We start from the raw sequence: 18,922 nt of genomic DNA, 5'->3' as shown, positions 1-18,922 counted from the left end.
GGGATCAGATCACGAATTTTTTGTACTGTATTGAACCGGACCTGGATCTTTTGTTTGTTTAGAATTTTGGAAATCTTTTTAGTAACGCCTGCTATATATGGTAGTGATGAAGGCCGCTTGTGTTGTGGCCAAAACATCGTGATTTTTGTTGTTTTATTTTTTACCTACGTGACTTTATCGAATAGAACCAAAGAGTATGGATCCTTGCAGTCACGAAAGCTTTAAATCTAGAATCATCTTTATTACTCATGTTTTGTAGATCACAATAGAGACAGAGACACAACTTTCAGCTTTATGAACTTTGCTGGGCAAGTAGAGTTTGCGAGCGCATATTTAGGATGGTGCAACACACAAGAGGATGACGTGGTTAACACAATTTCTTTTTCCCCACCCTTGTCTCCCAATAGTTGCAACTGGAATACAAACCTGTGCGAGGTATCCACGATGTGCGAACATTAGCAATGGGGAAAGAAAGGTGGCCACATCACCTCTTCATGCGCTGTGCTGGCTTCAAGAGATGAGCGCTAATGGCTATTCTATCAATTATCTATTTTTATTTTACCAGATAAGGCCCACTGAGCTATGTAGCTTTTTTTTCAGACGTCGACCTGGCCACAAATGATAGCTCAACGAAGTAGCTTATCACGTGGAAATATATACCAGCCAGATACTCTAAATGCATGTGGAGTGAAAAACCAGAGGATCCATATAAAAATACACACGACCACGAGGAGAGACACACACAAACTCCAAATATACAGGCGTCTGGGTGTGCAGCGAACCCACATCCTCCTAAATACCTGACGAGGCAGTTAACATCTCGCCAACGTGGCACCAACAATTACACTGGCCCCACGAGTATCATATCTCGTATCTTACCTATAAATGTAATTTTTGTCTGTCTGTGTGTGTGTGGCCGAAACTTGCAAAGGAATTGGCTCGCAAACCGTGGGGTTTACGTTAAAAAAGAAGTATCCAGGTACCACGCCATAAGCCCAGTGCTGAGCCAGCACTATTCCGATTTCGCGTCCGTCACCTGTAAAGTAGTTTAATTAGCGATTTAGTGCTGTTTTAGGTTATTTATGAGCTCGCGCCTCACAGCGCGCGCCAAAGCATCCGTCTGCGCATGCTCGCCCCTACCAAGTCACACGCGTTCGGTGGGGGGGAATTCTCATTCGTGTGAACAGCGTACAAGGTAAGACACAGATTTACAGCTCCCTTAAAACATTTATTACCATTACTGTTCACTCATTGCTATTACTGCTATTTAATATTAAATTATTTAGAGTTGCATTGTTTATTTATTGATTACACGTGTAGTACTGTAGTGACTGTGATTGTCACTGTGTGGTGCCGGGCTTACGAAGCCATGGCGGATAATGTGCTGACATTATGTGTAGCCCGCTTACGGGGCAGAGTACCACCAGCCCTAGTGGGGCTTGGGTGAGCGCCGGTCAGCGCGGAGGCACCGCGAGCAGTGTGCGGTGCGGGCTCCCAGTGAGGGAGCGAGAGGGAGCGTCAGGCAGCCAGGGTTACGTTGGGGCATGATACGCTGGTTGACCTGCTGACACGTGACCGGATGATATTGGAGGGGGACCACCGGTGGATGGGGGCCGCTGGGCGGTCACGTGGTCTAAAAGAGCTCTCGGGAGCCTTCGAGAAAGAGCTCGAGAGATCTGGAAGGTGGGCGGGGCGAAGGGCGGAGCCAGCCCCAGCCCAGGGGGGTATAACAGGGGTGCCGTGAGGAGCTCGGGGTTCTTCGTGTGCTGGTGTTCGAAGATCCACGTCAGGAAGAAGAAGCCTCTAGCCACGCGGTCCGGGACCCAGCTTGTGGTCTGGGCCGGGATAGCGAACCGTGTCTAGTTCTGCCGTAGCGAGTGTAGATTGTGTGATGTTGTGTTAAAGTTACGTAATAAATAGTGTTGCTCCTAAGATAACGTCTGCGACTCAGTTGGACTCACTACACACGCACCGCTCGGCGCACGCCAAAGCACACATATGCGCATGCTGGACCCTACCAACTCACACGTGTTTGGAGGGGGGGAGGGGAAAATTCTCATTCGTGTGGACACAAGGTCACACACACACATTTTCAGCTCCCTTCAAACATTGTGTGTGTCAGTCACTATGTGTGTGCGTGTGTAAGTCGATGTGTGTGTGTAAGTCGACGTGCGTGTGTAAGTCTATTTATGTGTGTGTAAGTCGATGTGTGTGTTTTTTCCATTTGTGAGTGAGTCGATGTACAAGTGTTTGAGTCGATGTGTGTGTCTAAGTCCATGTGTGTGTGGGTCGATGTGTGTGTAAGTCCATTAGTATGTGTATATAAGTCCATGTGTGTAGGTCGATGTGTGCGAGTCGATGTGTGAGTCCACGTGTGTGTGTAAGTCCGTGTGTGGGGAGCTATAGTGTAGCGGTTAGCGCGCTGCGCTATGAACCTGGCGACCCGGGTTCGATTCCCGCTCACGGCCAACACCAGTGACGATTATCTGAACCGGTCCCGGGCCTCCCCTAGGTCGACTCAGCCTCAAATGAGTACCTGGTGCGGTGTGTAAACATCGCCACTAGGGAGACAAAGGCGGTCGGGCGTGGTGCTGGCCACCCACCCCCTCGTGTACCGTTCCGGCCTTCATAGGTGCTCGCTAACAGCACTTGCCCCTACAGTCTGTTAAGGCCATATGGGGGATCTTTGTCTTTGTAAGTCCGTGTGTGTCTGCAACTCGATGTGTGTGTGTATATGAGTCGATGTGTGTGTTTGAGTCCATATGTGTCTGTGTGTGTGTAAGTCGATGTGTTTGGGTGTGTGGGTCGATGTGTGTGTGTGTCTTTTTCGCCCGGGCAACGCCGGATACTTCCTGCTAGTAAAATATATGCCTGGTGAGCCCATGCAGGTGAATGCAAAAGCTGCCCTGTTGTCCTGTCCAGTATTGTAAGGCTGTGTCAAAGTAAAAAATGTAGGGCTTTGGGTCTAGTTTAAATCCATTAATACGAAACTGAGCCAAGTTAAAAATGAAACGCCAAACAAAGTCTGCTTACTAATAAGAGTCTAAGCCACAGTTGGGATCTGAGTTATGTTTTACAGTGCTGTTCCTGGTGGCACACTTTGAGTTTGCTCATTGATTGGGGGTAAAAACAGGAATATGCGTTCAGATTAGTTTTTTTACGTAAAGGCGGAAATTTCCTGACATTTCAGATTTTTTTAGCTCAGGCTAACAAATGCGAAAAACTTAGATCATTAAATGGGGCATTGTTATAAAACGCCTGGTACCACTTTGCAAAGTCTGAGAGAATGTTTATTCAGCTGAGTGTGGAAAACGTCCAATGGCAAATGCAGCCTTTATCATTTAAATTAACTCAACTGTATCCACAGGAACGCAGAGCAATTATTTATAAGGCTGGATTCATGTTTAATTTCTCTTGTGGGTAAAAGGTTTCTTTCCAATACATGCAGCAGTGTTCAGTTTTCTTTCTCCTGCATGTGAAGTTATTTGCCTATTTATAGTACTGTACAGTACTTGCAAATGCTGCTTCAAGACGCGTCTGCGTGAAATGTATGTAGAACTTATTTTTGGCACCGTACATAGCCAGCCGTGCTAATAATGTCAACTCGTGTTAAGATCCTTGCATATACACCACAACAAGAAATGGACATTGCTTGCAGGTGTTGCAATATGTAACAATCTTCATGACACATAGCCACTACCACTACCGATAATACATACTCTCAGAAGCAACATCTTTACATTGTAATCCCTTAAAAGTTGAAAAAAGTAATGATAATTTATCACGCTGGTCCTGAGTTAGTAGTCAAAATTATGCATTGCTGACAGTGACCACTTTAATATGTTTTACTTCTGATAAAGAGATGAGGCTCATTTTAATTACATCGGGGAGGTAATTATGTTCGGCCTTTGTATATATCTTGGCTGGGATTTCAACTCATACTCTCAATAATAGAAGGGCTGCTTGTCTGTCAATTGCGCTCAATTACACCCGTTAAACGTCCTCAGTATTTCCTGTAAATGTATTTTGCAATTGGACATTATTTATCTTTAAAGCTTAGTTGAATTTAATTAATTCACACTGTACACTATACAGCATCAACAGGTTCCAGCAAGCCATTATATCCTGCATTCTTAAGATAGGATTGACAATATTTGCATGCTGTGTAAAAAAATGAAATGTTATTTTTTATAGCATTTCTCAACAAGCCAGAAGTTTCTTTGCAAACGAACAGGAAGTGACACTGGGGGCTGCTTTGCATAATGTGTCGACAACTTGAACGTGCGCATGATGCCAAAAGAGAGTGGGGAGCTTCGTGGTTCGTGCTTTTAGAAACAGTAGAGTGAGACACACTTATGTATACGTACGTAGCCAACCAGGCTAATCGGAGTTGCGGGGGTGATGAGGACAATAAACTAAACACAAAAAGCAGTGGTAAAGAAATGCGTTTTTAATGTAGATTATTAAAATGTGCGTAGCTCCAGTGGCTTTCCAATATCGGAAGGAAGAGCATTCCAGAAGGCTGCAGAAGGCGTTCCAGACGGCCACAGAACTGAAAGGAAGTGTTTTTTGCTTCTGAATCTGTTTAAAAAAATTTAGTTGTCTAATACTCATTTACCGTTGTTTACTTATTTATCTTTATGAGGCCATCGTAGGTGTATTTACTTTAAATTACTTAATTAGGTGACAAGGTACAAAGATATATAGACAACATATGTGTGAACATATTTTTACACAATCACTGGACTGTGATGGAAGCAGGTGTGCATAAGAGTGGTTCACTCTGCGTCAATCTACCAAATGAGCTCTTGGGAGACAGATAGGAATACAATAAGAGGAAAATATCTATGGGACCCTTTTTGCCGGTATCAATACGATGAAAAAACAATAGGCTTTACCCTTTCCGGCAATAATACACAGGTGTTAAGATGTTTAAACACCAAATAGACACCCTTTGAAGGGCATCCAGTCTGCATTAACCACGACAACCTGTGGTAAAACGTGCAAAGAAACGTGCGTTGATAATGTTTGCTTCGTCCTTGTGATGTTTACCTTTTGGCAGTTCTGCGATCTAACGCTGGTGAGACAAGGCCATAAAGGAGGTGGTCTCTGGTGTAGGCCAATCAGTTCCAAGGACAATCCGAACATAATCAAACCATGTTTTTTGCAGGTTTTATCACAAGCTTGTGTCTTTAATGCAGACTTGATGCCTTGCAATAGGCATCAATTTGGTGCTTGAACATCAAACACCAGTATTATTGTCGGAAAGGGTAAAAAAAAGCCTCGTCTTTTTCCATCATTAAGAGAACAATGTTTTTTTTAGAGTCATTGGTGAGTCTTTATGCACAGGGCAACCTGGTTAATCACAGGTAGAGACCAAGAACTTGACTTCCAAGAAAGTGGTTGTCAGTTTAACACGTAGGCTTTCGCAACTACTATTGTCCATAACAATCGTTTTTGGGGTTAGGTCGCGTAAATATGAATGTGTCGTTAAACTCACCGATTAGTAAGGTTTGTCACGTGAACAACACGTGCCCATTAGTTACTACCTCACACCGGTGTGTTTGGAGAGTAAACCCACAACATTTACAATTAGAGTACGACCTTCTGCTGGTGATTACAACCAGCTTCATCAGGCGATCAAGCCAGATTCGTGAATAAATACTCCTGTTTCGACTGTCATTTTATTTGCCCGAGTCGATTGTTGACCAGAATTTGAACTCACAACCCCTTCCAACTCTAAGTTGAGCGCTCAGAGCCCAGTGTCATGCTGCATCACACAGAGGGCAGGTGGCCGTCAGGACACAATCTGAGGCGTTCAAGCGTGCCGGCTCGGTGCAATGACTAAGGGGTCGCCACAGTATAATTTTCTCACGATACAAGACGATATCAAGTTTCGTGATGAGACAATATTATCGTGACATCAGTTGCTCTACTTTAAATGCGAATTAATTTAACTAAAAAGTTATTCGACTGCAGTGCACACAGAATAAATTATAATCCTACCATAAGTCTTCTAATGATTGCAATTTGTCACGCTCATAATGTCGACGCTCCCAGTTACACCATAAATAATTAGATCATGAAAATAATTGTGAAAGATACGAATTCGGAAAATCGCCAATAAATCTGGAAATCATTTTGCAAAGTCATAGTTGAATGCAAAACATATATGTATTTAACAACTAATTACTGACTGTTAAGAATATATATTTTGTCAGGATATAATATATCTTACATATGACCGCACCTCGTAAAGCACATTAGTATCGCGGCATTATATTATTTCAATTCTTCTTTTTAATAAGAACATGTTCTTTGTCTCTTAACTGTTATCATTCAACATGTTATTGTTAATTTCAATGTTAGGTTAGAAACACTTATGCCAGTGCCCTCCAGTTACCTGGGTGAAATGTACGCCTGTCTGTATGTTTAACTTTTTTCGCACCGCACGTAGTCAACCGTGCTCATCGGAGGTGCGGGGGGAGGACAACATACTAAACACAAAAAGCAGTGCTAAAGAAATGAATTTTCAGTCGAGATTTAAAAGTGCATAGCTCCCAGTGGCTTCCTAATATCGGAAGAGTGTTCCAGACGGCCGCAGAAGCACATCTGAAAGCGCACAATGCGGTGATGGTATTTGTTCGATGGGCAGCATAAAGCCTCTGCGAGGATGACCGGAGTTTGCGTGATGGTTTATGCACCTTGAGATCAGAAAGGTAATATGCTTAATTTGTGGCAAGCACTTTGTGTCACGAGTACGATCCTATAATGCATTCGTTCGGCAACTGGAAGCCAATACAGCTCGACGAGCACTGGCGGCACGTGGTCAGATCTTGCGGTACCCGTCAGGACACGTGCCAGATGATTTTTTTAATGCTCCAGCTTGGTGTTATTTTTGCCAGACGTCGCGTAGAGAGAGAACCCCCTCGGCCACCCGGTCACGTCCACATCTACAACGCACAAACACGGGCGCCGCGTGTTCACAGCAGAGACGGTACCTGTCGAAAATCTTGGGAGGGATGGGTGGCGATGGGGGCACGACCTCCGGGCTGCCCTCCTCCCCTGCACCCTTGCACTCGGCAGTGGATTGTTGAGTGGCCGCCGAGTCTCCATATCCCAGGGTGCTCGCCATCCCAAGCTTCTCTATTGCACTAGAAAAGACACAGAGATCCCACATTTAGCTTTATAGATCGTAGGGGCAAGTGACATTAGCGGGCACCACCACCCCACCACCCCAACCCCCCCACCACCCGCTGATACTCACACATCGTATCAGGTACTTACTTAAGGTTAAAGGGGCATAGGCCTAAGACAGGTCCGAAATGAACCCAGTTCACCAGGATTATACTGCAGGTGATGTAACCAATATCATGCCCAGCCTCCTCTATACTGCCAATGCTGATGTTTTTGCACGCTACATCAAATAAAGTCAACCTAGGGGAAAGCCCAGGACCGATTCAGGTATCGCTGGCTATTGAAATTTGTTGCTATGAAGAAGGGCCATTGCACAAAACGTCGCCTATTATTTACTATTCTCTTTAAAGGACAGAGTTATTGGCGGATGTGCAAAGTTTTGTACTTATTTATTTGTTTGTTTTTATGCGACAATGGACATCTGGGTACCTGTCTTCTGTAGGGGGTGGGGATGACGTAGGATGGACAGACACTGGCTCGGACTGGCCATCTTCCGAGGTGTGTTGCAAATTGTCGCCCGAGACCAGAGTCTCTGACGCGTTGGATTCACTGTGCATTGCACCATCATACGATGACTTCTGTGACTCCTGATGGGCACACACAAAAATGGTAAAACCGTTGCAATGACCCAAAATTACAATCTGTTATTATTGTAAAGTGTGACACTTTTAAGTGTGAAAAAAGATACGTTATTTTTTTTAACAAGAAAGCATGTCAGCAATATTTGTTAAACATCTATGGCTTTCAATGTGTCCATAAACTCTGACGAATATCAAAATGCTTTTTTATGGTATCTCTAAATCGTGACAATTAAACTAAATTATTCATCTATTTTGTGATTTTACCAGGTAAGGCCCACTGACCTATATAGCTCTTTTTCAGATGCGACCTCGCTATCAAAAATGATAGCCCATCGAAGTGGCTTATCGCGTGGGAATTTATAGCAGCCAAATACTCTTAAATGTATATTTCTAAATGTGGAGGGAAAAACCAGAGGATCCAGAAAAAAATATCTATATGACTACAGGGAGAAAATGGAAACGCCAAATATACAGGTGTGAGGGTTGGGATCGAAGCCATGACCTCCTGTATATCAGGCGAGGTAGTTAACATCTGCTTATAATCGAAATGATGAAAGTAATTATACACAGGGGCATAACACATTTTGGGACCTAAGTGGTTCTCCAGGATACCATAGTATCTTCTTCTCTGCAGCACACCAGCTTATGGTCAGCAAATTATCAATGCAGTAAAGCATATTTTCAAGTCAAGTCTATATTTTGACGTGGAATCTTTCGAGGAAAATGGCAAGTGCAGAACGGCATTAATCATTTACTGCAAAACATATTTTGAGTGTTCATATGAACTGCACCTTTTATGAGACATTCTTGGTCTTTTATACGGGTGGGGTTGTTGTGTAACGTTGTTGTTGTTGGACAGGTGCATGCGGTGATTTGTGCTCTTTAAGATTAACACCAGGTGTGTAAGTATTTATGCATTGGAATTGCCGTCCAGTAGCAATGACCAGAGAACGCGACTTTGACAACGCATTGCTTTTACACAGTCGACGTGTGTATGTACGCACTGTCATCTCAATTACAAACACATTTATTCGGCCAGTTACATAGGCGAGGGCAGCTTCATGTGGCAAATGCGAGTGTGACACTGACACACTCAGCGAATGCAAGCGTGACGTTGAAACGCAGCTTAAATTAAACGCACAACTCTCACCTGATTTTCATCCTCATCATGGATAAACACTTGAGCTTCACCAGTATAAGGATTATTCACATTCTTGTTATCCAAACGTGCATTCATTTGCAAGTCCGGCTTTGTGTTCAAAGGCCCTCCCATGGGCACCTAAGGAATGCATTTTTCATGATAATAGCATGAGAAAAGCACGAGCACATTAATTCCACTTCAATTACTGGACAATGAGCGCGTGGGCACGTAACACCGCTGGGAAATTGTGCTCATGTCCAGGTGCCAAACCCGGTATCATCTAATATCGTTGATTAGGAGGTGATGTGCTGTGACTGCACAACACAGATCACTGCCGCGAAGGTTATTTTATTCAGGAAGATATATGGTGGCCTTCAGCCAAAGATAAGTGCTTAAGGCCACAAATGGGTAATTCATCTCAGCCACACATTCACCTGCCTTTGATGTGCTGGAACTACCAGTCTGGGCAGTTGGACGGGTAAGCTGGATGTGTTAATTTATTGGAATCCACTTAATCTCTTTATAACCTTCAAAGCAATTGACTCAATTAGAATTGTAAATACCCATCTCCAGACCAGCGTCAATAAATGAGTACCACTTAGTGGGGCAGTTAACAGTGCTCATCAAATACGCAATCAAGTACAGTGGCCACTGCTGGCTTAGAAGCGCCAACATAGTCATGAGAACGGTTATCCATTTAAGTCGGTAGACACTTTGAATTTCGACCTTAGAAAATATTTTCTGAAAGCAGTGGGAAGCTAAACTAAACTAAAAATATTCTTGGCTCTTTCGGTAAAGTCACGGAGAAGGGAAACAATAAAATAATAAGAATATAAAACAATAAAATTATCACGACGTTTCGACTGCAACACAAGCAATCATCATCAGGTGTGAAAACAACAACAAGAAAATTTTAAAAAAGTGGCGGTTTTTTTAACGTTAGCACCACGGAGAGCGATTTGGCAGTTATTCAGGTGGACGAGTCCATCTATGTTCGGAAAAGAGGAATATGAATCCCTGCAGTCACGAAAGCTTTAAATCAAAATTTAAACTAAAAATGTAACTATTTTTTTTTATTTTATCAGGTAAGGTCCACTGAGCTACATTTTTTAGAAGCGACCTGGCCACAAATGATAGCACAATAGAGTGGCTTACCATGTGGAAATGTATAGCAGCTAAATACTCTAAATGCGTGTTTCTAAATGTGGAGGGGAAAAACTGGAGGACCCGGATCGAACCCACGACCTCCTGCATACCAGGCGAGGGAGTTAACATCTCCTAGCCACCGTGGCGTCACATTCGAGGCCAAGTTAGCGTGACTGAGGACCCCACTTGCAAAACTGTGAGCCCACGTGTGATTGCTCAAAATGTTGGCCCCCCCTCGGCAGGCCGAAACCAAACCCGCATCGCGGGGAGCGCAAGCGAGTCAGGCACAAGGCCATGGGTGGCGCCACGCCATGGGTGGCGCCACGCCACCCCCCGCCCCGCAAATTCACGGCAAACACGAGGAGCTCGAAATTCGCATATGAAACACGCGGGTTTCAAAATGGACCTATTAATAGGTGACATGAAGCAAGAGATGAATTACAATGCATTCCCGTCATTCATCTATCCATCTTGGTGCCGCTGAGGCTACAAATAGAAGGTTTTGTTTTCAAATATAAAACCCAGTCAGGGGTAAACAAAGTGAGCTGGTAAAAAAAATTGTACATTCTTAGGGACACCATTGGAGATGAGTGCTGCCTCATTCTCTAATGAAGATGCAGACAGGTTGCCTTTCTTCTACTGTAAGGCAGTGCAATGCTGAAGACAGTGGTAGTATTGTATCAGTTTTGTGCTTGTTCACCGCGGTAACACGACTCAAAATCAAAATGAACAGATTGGTTCCGTATCATGGGACCTTTTGCCAGTATCAAATTATGAAATTGATTGGCCTACACCAGAGACAGCCTTCTTCCATAGGCCAATCAGTTTCAAAGACAATGCATATATTACCAGAGGATGTTTTGTTTGTATGTCCACCACAAGTACGTGTGGTTAATGCAGACTTCATTCCTTGCAAAATGTATCTATTTGGTGTTTGAACATCTTAACACCTGTTTTATTGCCAGAAAGGTTAAAACATATTCTTATGTTTCATAGATCGGTTCTGCTTTATCTGTTATTAAAGTAACATCGATCCATGGCAGAGCGACAGTTTATATATAAATAGAAAACCAGCGATCTGCCTCCCAAATCCCATCTAACCACCATTAGATCAAGCACAGCCATGACGAATCTGGAGTGCCGCCTCCCATAGTGCACTGCAAGTCATAACGGAATTGCATTTAAGGTCTTACTGCATTCATGTCACGAGGTGGTGGGGGGGAGCACTATTAAGGGGTGCTCCTTAAATTAACTTTAAAGATCTTGACTTAAAGCTTTCGTGACTGCAGGAACATCAATCCATGGCAGCAATTCATATTCTTTGGGTCTTTCGGTAAAGTCACGTAGATAGGCGACTTCACCGAAAGACCCAAAAAATATAACTTTAAAGACCTCATAATAAAAATTCTCAGAGAATTTTTTATTGTTTTATATATTTTTTATTATTTTATTGTTTCCCTTCAACGTGACTTTACCGAAAGAGCTAAGAATATGAATTACTGCAGTCACGAAAGCTTTAAATCAAAATTTAAAGACCTCATTAAAAAAGACAAGTCGTCCTTATCTAGTATACGGACGCCTAGGCTGTGTACCCCCTAGCTGTCTGGCAAGTTTTAAGCTCCATTAATGAAATGTTTAATTAATGTGCGGGCAAGGCGAGCCGTCAGTGCCCTCTATTGAGGTTACTGCACTGATGTAGTACAACGTATGTAGGAGTGACGTCACGGCGCTATCACTCGAGTGTTATCAAACCCTAACCCCTGTATTTAACTTTAAAGTATTTTTTGCTGAGGGCAAATCTTAACCTGTTCGGACAGAATGGCACACACAGCTAAAGTATGCATCTACAATAGAAGAGGTATGTATTCATGTCCACGTCTTCCTTCGCGCGAGCACGGCTTTGTGTTCCTCAATTACCTGCTCCTCGGCCTCTGGCACTGTGTCACCATCACCCAAGTGTGGCCCGCTGCCTCCAAGCGCCGGCCCCGTGTCTTCATCCAGTCCAGGGCAGCACCTGCTGGAACAGCGGCAGCAGCAGGTTGCGCTCATTACACACAAAGTGCTTGCCACAAAATGAACCACAATGCCTTGCGGATCTCGTCAAGGAGCATAAATCATCACGCCAACTCCAGTCATCCTCGCAGAAGCTGGTTTTGGCTGGCCATAAAACAAAGACGGTCACCGCATCCGCATGCTTACAGATGCACTTCTGCGGCTATCTGGAATGCTCTCCCTTCTGATAATAGGAGGGCACTGGAGCTATGCAATTGTAAATCATCCAGATTGAAAATTCATTTCTTAAGAACTACGTTTGTTGTTTAGTTTGTTGTCCTTCTCCACACCTCAGATTAGCACGGTTGGCTAGGCACGGTGCAAAAGAAGTTCAACATACATACAGTAACAGCAGAGGGGGCATGAGCGACGCATTAATTCACGCAACACTACCGCCGCCATCGCTAGCCCACGTTGGAATGCAGCTCCCAACTCAAACAAGCAAGGTCATGGCATTCACTTCCACTGGTGGACCTGAGCCTGTGGTGTAACATTCACATTCCTATCGCAGAAGCCAGTGTCTTCATGAGATTACCATTATATTCTTGGTTCTTTTGGTAAAGTCACGTAGAAGGGAAACAATAAAAAAATATATAAAACAATAAAATTATCACGACGTTTCGACTGCAACACAAGCAATCATCATCAGGTGTGAAAACCACAGCAAGAAAATTTGAAAAAAGTGGCCGTTTTTTTAACGTTAGCACCACGGAGAGCGATTTGGAGTCGCGGCATCTCTTCAGAAAGGTGAGAGACTCGATCAGCTGAGCCTTCTTATCCCGGAGTTTGTTGAAGGATCTCAAAGCTATGTGGAAACCCTCCCCGTAGAGGCGGTTAAATTTTGATTTAAAGCTTTCGTGACTTTACCGAAAGAACCAAGAATATGAATCCCTGCAGTCACGAAAGCTTTAAATCGAGATTACCATTGTTGGCTTACTGCAATCTGAAGCTCATTTGATTCAACCGCGAGGGATTAAAGGCAAAATGTAATCCGCATATGACATTAAAGGGAGTTGCAAATATCACTTACATTTTTCTAGAACAGACATGGGCAAAGTACGGCCCCCGGGCCGTACACTGCCCGTTGGGCTTTTTAATCCGGCCCGCCGAACTTGTCCAAATATTATTATTATTAAATTAAATTTTACCTTTTTCCTGTAATGCCCCCATTTCCCCATTAGATGGCGCACTTTGACCGGGAGTGTGGTGTATAGGGCTCGAAAGGGCACATGATCTCGCAATGCATTGTGGGCCGTCAGCGCCATTTGCAGGGTTTGTTTATATTTCTGAGTTAGATACGGTGCTCCCTTCACTTTTTCGCTTTGCCCTGTGAGCCCTTCAGTAAAATGAGCGGATCAAGGAAACGAAAAGTGGACAATGAGTGACGAGTGTTTAACACGGAGTGGACAACAAAATACTTTTTCACTGAAGTCCAATCGAAGGCTGTATGCCTGATATGCCGAGAAACTGTCGCAGTTTTCAAGGAGTACAACATCAGCCGTCACTTTGCTACGAAGCATGCTAACTACGCTAGCAAGCAGTTAACGCAAGAACGGGCGGCTACGGCTCAGAGGTTGGCGGCTAATTTACAGACTCAGCAACATTTTTCTCACCGACAAACTGCGATTCAAGAGTCAACTACCAAGTTTTTTGGTGCCATTCGAAATAGCAAAGGCTAGCAAGCCTTTATCCAAAGGCGAGTTTGTAAAAGAATGCATGGAACAGACAGCAGACATCTTGTGTCCGGAGATCAAAAGCAAATTTGAAAACGTCAGTTTATCACGCAGGACTGTGACTCGCCGTGTGGAAATGATTGATGAAAATATAGCCAGCTAATTAAACAAAACGTCTGATTCCTTTGAGTTATATTCACTAGCACTGGATGAAAGTACGGACATAAAAGACACTGCTCAGCTCCTCATTTTTATCCGAGGCATTGACGACAGTTTTGCGATAACAGAGGAGTTTTTGACCATGGAGTCGCTGAAAGGAACAACGCGGGGAGAGGACTTGTATAACCAGGTGTCTGCTGTCATCGAAAGAATGAAGCTACCTTGGAGTAAACATGTCAATGTCACAACGGATCGATCGCCAAATTTAACTGGAAAAAATGTTGGGCTGCTGAAAAGAATCCAGAATAAAGTGAAAGAGGAAAACCCTGACCAGGATCTTATTTTCCTTCACTGCATCATCCATCAGGAATCCCTGTGTAAGTCTGTATTGCAGCTTAATCATGTCGTGAATCCAGCCGTAAAACTTGTTAACTTTATACGAGCAAGGGGACTTCAGCACCGTCAGTTTATTACGTTCCTGGAGGAAACTGATGCGGATCATCAGGACTTGCTGCACCACTCTCGTATCTGCTGGTTAAATTTGGGGAAAGTGTTACAATAAGTGTGGGAGCTGATAGAGAACATCATCACATTTTTGGAGTTGATGGGGAAATCTGACGAATTCCCTGAGCTAAGCGACAAGAACTGGCTTAGTGACTTTGCGTTTGCTGTGGACATTTTCACACATGAATGAGCTGAATGTGAAACTGCAGGGGAAAGATCAGTTTGTTCACGACATGTACAAACATGTGAAAGCTTTCAAATCCAAGCTCACTTTGTTCTCCAGACAAATTGCGAACAAATCTTTCGCTCATTTCCCCACACTTGCCATGCAGGAAGAGGCACCGCGAAACGCAAAAAAATACAGCAAATCACTTGAGGACCTGCACGGAGAATTCTGCCGTAGGTTCTCTGATTTCGAAAACATTGAACAGTCACTTCAGCTGGTGTCCTGTCCCCTGTCACAAGACTCTGAAACAGCACCACAGGAGCTGCAGTTGGAACTGATAGATCTTCAGTCTGACTCCGTCCTAAAGGAGTTCAACTCTGTAAAACTGAATGACTTTTATGCTTCACTTAACAGAGCCACGTTTCCAAACCTCCGGAGGACTGCACAGAAGATGCTGACTGTGTTTGGCTCGACTTATGTGTGTGAGCAGACATTCAGTGTCATGAACGCCAACAAAGCCCGTCACAGATCAAAGTTAACGGATCAGCACCTCAGATCTATCCTGAGAATTGCCACACCCAAAATAACTCTGGACTTGGATGCACTGACAAAAATGGGAGATCAACAACACTGTTCCCACTGAAACTGATGATGTGTTGCTGCAGCGAGGTTGGAGCCAAATCTCCGACAAACAGCCTGCATGGCTGCTCTAACCTGTTAATGTAGACAATAAAGAAGTTCATGTGAGGTAATTGGTTTGGGCGCAGGCAACAGATGTTTTCATGATGTTTGATCAGTCACGTTACGACATGTTTTTGTATTGTTCATGTTCGTGCAATTTGTTAAACTGCCTTGCAAATAAATGCTTTGCTACCTGTTAAAGGCCAAATCCTTTCATGTAATGATTTTTACACGTCATTTATATTAGTTCACACAAACACTCCATCCATCTGTTCCTGGCCCGACCCCTCCATCAAATTTTAGAACCCATTGTGGCCCGCGAGTCAAAAAATGTGCCCACCCCTGTTCTGGAAGATACATTCCTGACTGTCTAACTGAAGTATGAAGTTACAATCAAATGCACAATTATGGCACGTCAATCATGCCAGGGTGACGTAATTTAAAAAAAAAAACACGCCACTGCAGTAACATCAGTGCTATAACAGGAGGCCTGAGCATACATTTAAAAAGTCTTCCCGCTCCCCCCCATTAATAAACAGGCTCCTGCTGGACAACCTAGGATATACAGAATAGGTGCCTATCTACAAGATAACATCAATTTGGGTTTTGCATCTCTTCTTTGGTTGGCAGTCGACAGTGATTGTCCTATACAGTGACACAGGAATGTGGAATTTATGCCAATGGCTCCAGGCTGTTAATGGACTTCAGAGCCATGCCAGCGTTGTATGAGTGGGGGGGGGGGTCTATGTGACCAATTTATTAGCTGTGGGTGCTTGTTTGCTCTGTCATCTTCACTCGAGTGCATGTGGCACAGCCGCCGCGACGCCGCGTCCGTTGCCATGTCATGCTAATTTGCTGGCTGCAGCCAAGCGGAAGTTTTGAAAGCTGGCGGGCAAAGTGGCCCCCCCCACCCGCCGCCGCCGCCCCCCTTCTGGAGCGTTTTTTTGTTGCGTCAATTGCTCCCGAAAATAGCGGCGACGAGTCGGCGAGGAGCGACACGTGTAGCGATGCATGACCGCCCCCTCTGCCTTAATCGGATCACGTCGCCCGTCATACCCTCTCAATTCCCCTCCCTCGACCTCCCCACACACGAACCTTTCAGCTTTGGCCAAGCCTGTGTTTTTGAAGAGTTCATTGGCTCTGAGCGCTCGGGACGGAATCATCGAGTGACCTTTGACAAATGTACCGCGGCATTCATTTTATTGACCCTGGACGAATGAAATGCCGTCATCCACAAAACCAGGATTCAGACACGTACCCTTTAAATGCAGTTACACTACATGAAAACACATCCCATGTTTAAAGATCCCACTTGCATTATATATACGGTATTATATAAAAAAAGCGCATTCTATAAATGCACTCAATTTGGTAATTGTGGAATTAATGAGATTTTGTAAATGAAACTAATATATACCGTGGCACTCCCACTCCTGAATTATAAACATATTTTAAGGACACACCGAGTAAAAAAAAAATTCTACGAGCACATTGCCACGGCACTGAATACAGGGCCCAACAGTGCTCGTCTGGCAGGTGATGATACAACCTGCGTCATCTTTCCACAAGGGTCGGCCTTTTTTGTTTCATTCCTCGCCAGCTCCGAATATCACCTTGCCCCGGGGCCTACACCAGAGACACGCTGCACCCCCTTCAAGGCCTCTATGATCCAGAGAATGCAGATCTCCTCTGGGGTCCCAGGTCATATGGGGGGGGGGGGGGGGGCTTCGGTCGATGGGCAAACCGAGTTTTTTTCAGTGTAGCCCCCAGACTCTGGAACCCTCTTCCACGAGATCTCAGGATCTCCACGAGTCTGCGGACATTTTTAAGACGCGTCTTAAAATGTATTAATACCCTTTCGTTTTTCCAACTATTTGTTAATTAAGAATATGACCTTTAGAATTTGTTTACATTTCAAGAGTTATTTTATGCCGTGCGTATTGCTGCTGTGTCTCGTGCAGTGCTTTGATCAGGATTAGTATTGTTACGTGGCGCACTGAACAATGAGAGGTAAAACAGTAAAATTACGGCAGGGCAGGCTACTGACAGACACCCAGACCTTTAACATTCACAGGTTTCAAATGACTGCACCTTCATAAATAACATGCAAATGCAGCATGTTATAATACTACTGTTTGGCATGGGGTTTGTAGGTCAGCGGCGACACGCCTTCTGTGGACTCATAAGGTCCGAAAATGTTATCAGGATCAGCAGATTCTCCATTGAGCTCGCACACGCCCACCGCCCCCACCCAATTATTTCTGCATGGAATTACCAAAGTGTGACATCTGTTGCAAAATGAACAAAAAAATACCCCGTGACGTAATGTGAAAACGTTAAGCATTAAGAGCTACTCTCCACTTATACTGTACACACATCCAAATGTGTTCCTCCGCCTCCCCCTCCCCTCTCCCTTCCTGACTGTTTCAGTAGAAATGATGCAACCTTTGATCATAGTCGCAGCCAAAAAAAGCTAAACGAAATGCGGAAATGAGCAAAGCAAGCGTAATGAACTCCTTTAAAAAAGTTTTTTTTAAAACAACGGTTTCATTTTAAAGTGCACTAAAAAGTAAATAACTCGATTGGACAACGGCCCGTGGACTCCATGTTGATTACAAGAGACACGTGGCGCACGCTTCTTGGGCGAGCCGATTCCACAGTTTAGGGACCGCGGCGTTTTTCACCTACACAAAAATATATAATGAAAATTCCGTCCATGAAAAAAAATTGTAATTGCTTGAAAGGAGGCAATTAATTGATGAGTTTATGCCGGTTTTCATACGGGCATGCATTGTCACCGGATCCGAGTACGTGTGCAAATTTTCAACTTGATTGGACAACAGGAAGTAGACTAAATTTTGATTACAAGATTTGACCACGACAAACACGAGTCAAGTTAAATAAAACCGTTGAAAAAAAGGCCCAACACCAATATCCCCAAGTTTCACAAACCCCAATTCTTAATGGTGCTGTGCTGCCTGCAGATGCCAGACATTATTGCACTCACGGATTTTCGATTTAAAGTGCCGCAATTTATCATAAATTCTACACGATGGACTATTGGTCAAAAAGCGCGCGTGTGTCCACCCCTCCACTTAAATGAGTGTTCATCCCCTTTGGGTCCGCTTAGTTAGTGCGAGATTTCGGCATTCACCATGGCGAGGACCAAAGTCTCACGACAACTATACATATGTTGGGCTTTACAAAAAAAAGCGCTTCTCAACTCATCGATCCCAGACAGCTGATGAGTACGTCAAAGCCGAAGTAACAGTATGTGAACTATACTCTTTGGTTCTATCGGGTAAAGTCACGTAGGTAAAAAATAAAATAACAAAAATCACGACGTTTCGGCCACAACACAAGCGGCCTTCATCAGGTGAAGGGACGAGACTGTCTGGAGGACAGCGCTGGAGTGAAAAAAGCCACGCTCAGATCACGACCTTTAAGCTGTGTGAGAAGAAACAAAGCGCCTTGACAAAGGAATTAGCACACAGCTTAAAGGTCGTGATCTGAGCGTGGCTTTTTTCACTCCAGCGCTGTCCTCCAGACAGTCTCGTCCCTTCACCTGATGAAGGCCGCTTGTGTTGTGGCCGAAACGTCGTGATTTTTGTTATTTTATTTT

At 44.1% G+C, this 18,922-nt stretch overlaps 1 protein-coding gene across 4 annotated transcripts in view; it reads right to left on the bottom strand.

Annotated features, from left to right (window-relative positions):
• LOC116945011 (SUN domain-containing ossification factor-like) overlaps window positions 1–18,922 on the bottom strand; it is a 92,216-nt gene that overhangs the window by 31,822 nt on the left and 41,472 nt on the right. For 3 of the 4 annotated variants that reach the window (XM_032959061.2, XM_032959058.2, XM_032959059.2), the window contains exons 2-5: window positions 11,983–12,079; window positions 8,929–9,057; window positions 7,627–7,784; window positions 7,002–7,154 (exon numbers count right to left, since the gene is read on the bottom strand). In XM_032959061.2, coding sequence (XP_032814952.1) covers window positions 7,002–7,154; window positions 7,627–7,784; window positions 8,929–9,057; window positions 11,983–12,079 — 537 coding nt within the window. Of the gene's footprint in view, window positions 1–7,001; window positions 7,155–7,626; window positions 7,785–8,928; window positions 9,058–11,982; window positions 12,083–18,922 lie in introns of all 4 variants that reach the window. The other variant, XM_032959060.2, reaches the window with a different exon arrangement.

This window comes from Petromyzon marinus, chromosome 22, assembly GCF_048934315.1.
Source record: "Petromyzon marinus isolate PM22_M1 ecotype Great Lakes invasive population chromosome 22, UKy_Petmar_22M1.pri1.0, whole genome shotgun sequence".
Taxonomy (NCBI): domain Eukaryota; kingdom Metazoa; phylum Chordata; class Hyperoartia; order Petromyzontiformes; family Petromyzontidae; genus Petromyzon; species Petromyzon marinus.
This window is presented reverse-complemented; position numbering and strand designations above follow the sequence as displayed.